This window comes from Myotis davidii, unplaced genomic scaffold (assembly GCF_000327345.1).
Source record: "Myotis davidii unplaced genomic scaffold, ASM32734v1 scaffold100, whole genome shotgun sequence".
Classification (NCBI taxonomy): domain Eukaryota; kingdom Metazoa; phylum Chordata; class Mammalia; order Chiroptera; family Vespertilionidae; genus Myotis; species Myotis davidii.
The window spans coordinates 564,292-572,499 of record NW_006292691.1 but is presented as its reverse complement, the minus strand read 5'-3'; the positions used below and the strand labels follow the sequence as shown (position 1 = coordinate 572,499).

Here is an 8,208-nt window from a genome sequence, read left to right as displayed (position 1 = left end):
TAGAAACATCAATGATAAGAGAGAATCATTGATTGGCTGCCTCCTGCACGCCCCCCATTGGAGGGGAAGGAGCCTGCAACCCAGGCATGTGCCCTTGGCTGGAATTGAACCTGGGACCCTTTAGTCCGCCGGTCGATGCTCTATCCACTGAGCCAAACCAGCTATGGCTGGAAGAGTCTTTCTTGAGAAGATGAAAGCAGGGTCACTGTGCAAGTCAGTGCCTGGTGTTTGTGTGAAACATCGCTGGGCAATTTGTCTTTAGTTACAGTACTGCTGAGTGATGGACAGAAACAGACCCAAGGCTGCCAGCAGGGTGAGGCTGGGCACAGAAAGCAGAGTTCCCATATTTATTATCATACATACATACATATATATATATTTCATGTGTATACACAGATAGTTTTCTCTCTTGGAAGTATTAAAAAAATTGATCAACCTTCAATCTATAAAAAATACCTACTCTACATGATAGAAAAATCTCTCCTCCAAGTTTACACTGATTTACACCCAAGGCTTTCCCCAAAATATACAATACGAGGCAACGTCTTAAGTCTTAGTGTAGAAGGTGGGCCATGTAGAAGATGGAGGGATGCAGGGCAACACACATGCTTACACGCACACACACATGCATACACCTCCCATACGGGTCACACACAACAGTAGCCAGTTGGTGGTGGGTCTTGGCCCACCTGGGAGTGCTTGGAGGCTCCTGGCCAGTGCTCGGGCTAAGGTGGGCGGCAGGCCCAGCATCCCTGTGGGGGTGACACTGCTGCTCCTGGCAGCGCAGGTGCAGGACACTGGTAGTGTAGAGTTGGGCAAGGGAACCCCCACGCTGCTGGGAAGGCCTTGTTCTCTGCTCTTGATCTGTGTACTTGGACAGCCTGCCCTGCTCGGCCTTCTGCAGAATGTACCTGGGGAAGAATGATGACTTCTAATGACTTTGGACTCCTGGAGGAAACATTTGGACTCTGGCCTGGGAAAGTGGGACTTTACCCGAGGCAGCAAGATCTGCACAGAAAATGGGATAATCCAGGAGGCCAGGAAGGCCACGCCCCTGGGGCGGTAGCACCTCACCCTGGCCCTGTCTATACCTCAGGAGTCAGAGGGGTCTGGCAATGTCCACCCTCCCAGATAGTACGTTACACACTATTAGACTCTGAAGTCCTGATTTCAGAGCAGAGGCCCCAGCTCCCATCCGTTATTGTAGAGAGGGTCCAACTGTGAGAACAGGCGCATGGCCGGAAGCCCCTGGGCCTGAAGCTGGACTGAGGGACAGCCTGAGCAGCTCAGGGAGACAGCCTCAGAAAGGCCTGGGGGAAGAGGGATGGGCTGCAGCTTCTGGTCAGGCCCTGACTCGCACCGGCCTCACTGCCTGTCTCTTTCACATACCACCGCATCTGGGGCCTCTAGATGGTCCAGGTGCGGCCAAGCCTTGAGCGGCACCAGGTCAGGATGCATAGCTGCACCCCAGGTGGGGACCCATTTCCTTCATTTCCTTCTTTTCCCCCCTGACAGGGCAGGATAACGGGAGGGTCTACTATGTGAGAGGGAGCTTATGGAGAGGCTCATCCCAGCATGAGACACTGTCCTCACATCTCTGCAGAGAGGAGGGGGCAGGGGAAGGCCAGAGCTGAGAGCAGGCCCAGTTCCACCTGCATCTGCTGTGGGTTCCAGACCAAGGGCTTCTCTTTCCTTCTCCCTCTCCCACCACCCATCTTTACGTGCCCCAGCTCGGCTGTGCGCTCTGGGCTCGGTGGGCGTGGGACCTGCTATGCTTGGCCTGCGCCGCGGCCATCTCTGTGGTGTTGGTGGAGTCCGGAATCACCCTGGGCTGGGCTGGGCTGCTTCTACTTGACCTCCAGGATGGACGGGTTGGTCTCCATGATGGCCACGATGATCCTGTCAATGTAGTCCTGCAGGCGAAAGTTGATCTCTTCCTGCTTTTGAATCGCTTCCATGAGCTGTGGGAGAAGCAAGAGGTGGGCACTGGGCACAGACTATGGGCACTTTCTTGTTTTCTTTTTCTTTCTGAAACTGTGGGCACTCGAGAGCCCCGAGCCTAGGGGAGTGGACACATTACCTCATCGCGGGAGACCGAGCTGATCTCTGCGGCCAGAGACTCAGAGAAGGATGTGGAGAAGAGGTTCTTGGCGCCCTGGATGCTCAGGTTGATGATCTGTCCATTGAGCTCGTCGTTCTGCTCCTTCAGGTTACGGTTATCCTAGGGCGGGCAGCACGGCCGTGTCATTCCCGGCTGTCACCCTCCAGAGACCCCTCTTCCCATGCGGTTGCCAGTAAGCGCCTTCCAGGTATAAGGGTGTCTGCCCAGCAGTACCTGCTTCAGCCTGCGGACCTCCTGCTCCAGCTCGCTCTCCCGCGTACGGCTGTTGTACTCCTGTAGGCCTACACTGTTGCTCCGGCCCCTCCTCTGCTCCGCCTCCAGCTTGAAGAGCTGTAGGTGCTCCAGCTGCTTCCGCAGGTCCTCAATCAGCTATGTGGAACCGCAGAGTGAGCAGCCAACCCAGCCCCTGGTTTCAGAACCTCTGCATCCGTCTAAATGCCATTTCTGAGGAGGAGGAGGATGCCACGCTTCCCAAACACGACCATGCACCCAGTATCTCCCCGCACCCCCAGCCCCCGCTGAAAGCAGTGGGCTCCCAGCTCACTCCAGAGGGGCCCTATGGATTCTGGGACCTCACTAAGTGACAGTCCTGGGCTTGTGTTCACCTCCTGGGTTGCCTCCTTGTCCTTCTGGAATTGGTGTCTCTCATGACTCAGCCTGTCCCCCAGCTTCCTCCTGTTTTCCTGCTCGTCACTGAGCCGCAATGACAACTCTTCAATCTCATCCAGCAACTTCTGTTTCTCCTGCAAAGTTAAACACTTGCCATGGACACACTCACCTGCCACCCACATGGCTTCCCTCAGGTGCATCTGTCCTGAGTCTCAGTTCACTGACGTCCACAGGGCTGCACGGAGCCTTCCTGTCAAAGGCCAGGTGCACACACACAGGCATGCGCTCTCAGGGCCGGTGCCCACCCCGAGTGCAGTGCATATGGAAGGTGGGTTCTTGGTGTGGGCACCTCCCCCCAACAGTCCTGCTTCTAGGGGAAGGCAAAAGCAGGCCCTGACCCCCGGCCACTCAGCAGGAGTTGCTCACGGCAACCAGAGCCCAGGTGGTATTTGACTTGCTCAGGGTTCAGAGCTTCCCAGGAGGCACTTGACAGGAAGTGGAGGATGGGGGAGGAGATGCCTCTCAGTGAACATCTGCAGAATAGGGTGCGAGGGGTCCAGCGGAAGTTGGCCCCTCAGACATCCCTGGGTTCAGACCACAGGCCAATCGACGCATGAACCTCTGACCCAAGGACCCTGTGTCTGTGGGAGAGCTGAGCAGCCAGGCAGGCTCCCGCATCTTCCCTCACACACAGGCCCGGCATCACAGCCTGCTCTTTGGAGCGGCAGCTCCCCAGCCTGTGCGCACCCCTTGGCCGGCCACACCCCTGCAGACCCATTAGCTGGCTGTGAGCGCACTGCTCTGGATAACCCGTCTCAGCACGTCCTGGTCCAGAGGGTGTGGGGAAGCATGTAGGCCGGCACGACTGGTCTCGGTGACCACACAGTGCGAGGCCTGGCCCTGCCCACTCAGCGCTCCTGGCAGGCAGCTTACCTCCTCCAAGCGTTCGATGTTGGCCTTCAGACAGGGCGTGCAGGACCTCAGCTCACTGTTCTCCTCGTCCAGCTGCTGCAGCCTGGGATATAGAATGAGGCTGGGACCCACTCCCTAGGAATTCATCTCCTTGGGGTGAGGGAGGCTGAGTGTTTTGGAAATCTCAATAGGGGCTTCCCAGGCATCCACAGAGGCTACTCCCCAGTGCCGACAGCCCAGCCCTTACCCACACACGTGCTCTGGGCCAAAACTTTTCATGGACTAGGACAGCTGTTAAATACACTCGGTGTGGGGATAATTTCAGGTTTACAGAGTAGTTACAGACACAGTGCAGAGTCCCTGTGGACCCTTTCAGCTTCATCACTGCAGCAGGTTCGTCACAGCCCGCCCACCCCCACCCCAGACTCTGGTCGCCAAACCATGGATGCAATTCAGCTTTTCCACAATTCAGCTGCCCCTCTGGGCTCCCTCCCGGGACCACACTGCACTGAGTCGTCTCCATTGTCCCCTGTGTGCTGGGCAGTCTCGCAGATTTTCCTGGTTTGTCATTACTTTGACAGTTCTGAGCAGTCTGGTTATGTATTTAGTAGAACGTCCTTCAAATTGGGTCTTCCTTGTGCTTTCTCATGATTAGCTGGGTACGGTTTGGAGAAGAACCCCACAGAAGTGAGGCGCCACTCCTGTCACATCAGATCAGGATGCCTAAGTCTAAGTGGGTGATGCTGACCTGGGCACCTGGTTGAGGTGTCTGCCAGGGTCTCCTCTGTCAAGTTCTACTTTTCCCGCCCATTCTCTGTATCTGGAAGACGGTCACCGAGTCCAGCCCACGCTCCATGGAAGGGAGGACTCAGCGCCACCCCCGGGAAGGGGGATCTCCATGTATAAGTTGTAATTCCTCTGTGAGGAAGGTGTGTGTCTCCTCCCCATTTACCAGCCATCACATTTGGTTACACTTCGGGTTGTGGGCCAATGCTATCAGTGTGTGTGTCCCACCCTTTGACCTTCAGTTGGCTCATGTAAGGCTTATGCCTCCAGAGAAGCATAAAGGTAATTTTAATTTTGTCAAGTTGCTTTAAAAAAAGATTGATACTTTGACAGAGATAACATCCAACTAGAGATAGATTTAGAGAAACTGATATCTATGGAGGGTCATTCTTTGAATTTAGATCTTGTGTGGCCTTCAGTAGAGTTTTACAGTTTTCTTCACATAGATTTTCCAATTTTTCTAAAATAAAATTTGTTCCTAGACACTGTACCTTCCCGGGGAGGGAGGGTGGGGCTGCTGTTCATGAAAGCATCCACTTTCATTCTCATTTCTCACTGACTCCTCTGGAGGGCCGCGGCGGCCTTGCCTACCTGGCCTGCAGGTTCTCGATCTCGATGCTCTTCTCTCGCTCCATCTTGCACAGGAGCTCCTTCTGCTTCCGTGTCTCTTCCAGAACCATCTCACAAGCTCTCAGCTCTTGCTCCTTCAACTGCTCCTCAAGGGCATTGGCTCTGTGAAGGCCAAGGGAGGAGGTGAGACTTTCTGCCCTTCGACCAGGGGCTATGCTGCATCAGGACCCGGAGAGCTGCCCTTCCTGAGAGGGACAGGAAGGCTATGAGCTCTAGAGGGAAGGGCAGTCTGAAGCAGGAGGTGCCCCACCTCCACTCTCTGCTCCCCCTGCACTTAAGAATGGCACGTGGACCAGAGACACCCTGATGGGCACAAGCCCCTGAGCGCCCCTCGCAATGACACTCCAGGATCTGGTGTACAAACCAGCCCCACCCAGTTCATCAGCAGAGGTAAGGGTCCAACAAGAACACATGAACAAAGGGGATAGTCACATGGGGACCATGGCCCTGGCCCTTTCCCAGACCATTATGCCCAACCACAGGAGGCAGGAACTGACCATCCCAAAGAGAAGGGCTCCAGGCCCTGCCCACAGATGGCGTGGAGCCCATAAGCTGTCCCTGCACACAGGGCTTCTCATCTGCTTCTTGGTGCCTCACACCTAAGAGTAAATGGATGGCCAAAGATCACCAGCTACCACAGGAGAGCTTTTAACACAGTGGCCAAAGCAAACAATAAAAGGACCTCAAAGGAAACGCACACCATGCAGGCAATAGGAGGAAAAGCCTTGTGACTAACAGAGCTAAGATACCGCATCCACAAAACAGAGGTGATGTCCCTGAAGGAACAGATGGCAAAAAGTAACTTAGAAATTACACATATGAGGAACATCGCCCTGGCTGGTTTGGCCCAGTGGATAGAGTGTCGGCCTGCGGACTGAAGGGTCCCGGGTTCGATTCTGGTCAAGGGCACATGCCTGGGTTGTGGGTCCCATCCCCAGTAGGGGGCGTGCAGGAGGCAGCCTATCAGTGATTCTCTCTCATCATTGATGTTTCTATCTCTCTCCCCTTTCCCTTCCTCTCTAAAATCAATACAAATATATTTTTTAAAATATGAGAAACATTTTAAATTAATAGAAGAGTTGAAGAAGAAAACCAAGGGAATTACATAGAGGGGAAAAAAGAACAGGAAAGTCAAGGATATGGGAGGAAAGGTCTAGAAGGTCTAATATTTGAGGAATAGAAGTTCATATAGATAAGAAAATGAAAGACACTGGAGAAATTCTAGAAATCTTCCTGAAGCTGAGGGCACACTTTCCAGATTTAAAGGTTGAGAACCACGTGCCCCGCACAGGTAACAATAGGAAGCCCTCATGTGTTGAGGATGAGAACGGCTACACAGCGGTGCCCGGCATCCCACCCACAGTTCGGGCTGGAGGTAGCAGGGCCATCAAGCTCCCAGGGAACCTACTTCCAAGTAGAATCCCAGCCGCAGCCCCACTGGCAGTGGAGGGTGAAACACAGTCTCAGATATGCAAGGTCTCCAAGAACCTGTTCCTATGCACCCTTTCCCAGGCAGCAATGGGTGGTATCTTCACAATATGAAGAAAAATGGGGAATCCAGAAAATAAAGAACCAAATGCAGAGGAAGTGTGTGGGATTCCTGGGATGGTGGCAGGAGAGCTGTGCCGCAGCGCTGGTGTGGGCTGACAGTGTTACACATGGGACACCAAGAAACTGCAGCAGAAGCACGCTGTTTAGGAGAACTGGGGCCAACACCAGAAGAAACATCCGCAGGAACTGGGGCAGGCCCTCCTGTGAAAACCCCGGGAGGGTCTTGACTGCACAAGAGAACTCGTTTTAACTTCATTAAAGTGATGTAGCCCTGGTTGGTGTGGCTAAGTGGTAAGAGTATTGGTCTGTGCACCAGAGGGTCATGGGTTCAATTCCCAGTCAAGGGCACATACCTGGGTTACAGGTTTGAGCCCTGGGCATGTGGGAGGAAACCAATCAATGTTTCTCACATCGATGTTCTTCTCTCAATTTCCCCCTCTCCCTCCCTTCCACTCTCTCTAAAAAGCAATGGAACAATATCCTTGGGTGAGGATCAAAAGAAAATAAAGAGATGTATCAGTAGCATCCAGGATGAAAACAGTCCGACAGGAACCAAGCATAACCCTGGTGCCTATGGTGTGCATGCCATGACGGTGTGTGTGGGCCTATGTTCCATGCTGTTAAAAGCACTCGGAGCCCACTTGTTCAGGCCATGGGTGCAAAAACAAGGCTTCGAAGACAGGACTCTTCTTGCCGGCAGTCACAGAGTGTGTGGCAGCCCACCTGTGTAGATCCCCCACCCTCCATGCCCCCGCCTCTCAGGCCCCTCAGGACTGCCCCCTGCCTGGCTACAGACACCAGATGCACTGAGGCGGCACACCTGGCAGCTGATGCTTCTGGGCCAAGCGCCTCCTGCTCAACAAGAAGCAGCTGCTGCAAACAGCACGCGGTTACACAGAATGACGAGTTTCAAGATGCTGAAACTCACACAGGATTCTAGAAAAAGTCTGCACAGCAGGAGGGAAGTAACCCCGCCTCCTCCATGCTCACAGCAGCTCCTCCTCAGTTTACACATCTGCTATTTCTTCACTGCGCTCTCACTGTCAGAGTCAGACTGCGCCTCCCACCACGCACCCAGCGGTTCCTACTCGTTTCTTGTTCTGTGGCTAAGTATCTGTGAGGACCTGTATGTCCCAAGGACAGGTCACGCTTCCGATGCAAAGGGCTCTGAAGGCACTGGTCTCACTCCCAAAGCCCCCACTTGCTGTCTGAGGCCCTGGCAATCATGTCATCTCCCTGAGCCTTGGTTTCCTCGGTAAAATGGGGGCAGCAGTGTCTGCCTCGCAGGGGTCGTAAAGATGACACCAGATGATGTGAGAGAAATGAGCAAATCACAGCAACTCGCAAAGCCAAGGAGCCCAAGCCCAGGAACGAGGCCCGTGGTGAACACTGTTTCCCCGGGACGGGCTCTCAGAGGGGACACCAGCCAGAGGCCTCACATTAGAACCCCAGCATGCCTCCTCTCGCCTTGCAGCCTCTGCCACCCCTGAGGTCAGCTCCCTCCACCAGGCACTCGGTGCAGGCAGTGTGGGTGCTGGCCTCAACTGCTCCTGCGGGAGGGGTGAGGCGGTGCCCTCTCCTCCCTCTTCTTTGAGGCC

General features: G+C 54.3%; 1 protein-coding gene across 5 annotated transcripts in view; it reads right to left on the bottom strand.

Annotated features, from left to right (window-relative positions):
- Positions 1-314: 314 nt before the first annotated feature.
- Positions 315-8,208, bottom strand: part of RAB11FIP3 (RAB11 family interacting protein 3 (class II)) — a 127,291-nt gene continuing 119,397 nt past the window's right edge. For all 5 annotated transcript variants that reach the window (XM_006766157.1, XM_006766154.2, XM_015565577.1 and 2 more), the window contains 6 exons: positions 5,021-5,161; positions 3,665-3,746; positions 2,728-2,865; positions 2,336-2,491; positions 2,081-2,221; positions 315-1,961 (listed from right to left, as the gene is read on the bottom strand). In XM_006766157.1, coding sequence (XP_006766220.1) covers positions 1,848-1,961; positions 2,081-2,221; positions 2,336-2,491; positions 2,728-2,865; positions 3,665-3,746; positions 5,021-5,161 — 772 coding nt within the window. In that variant the 3' untranslated portion in view covers positions 315-1,847. The remainder of the gene's footprint in view (positions 1,962-2,080; positions 2,222-2,335; positions 2,492-2,727; positions 2,866-3,664; positions 3,747-5,020; positions 5,162-8,208) is intronic.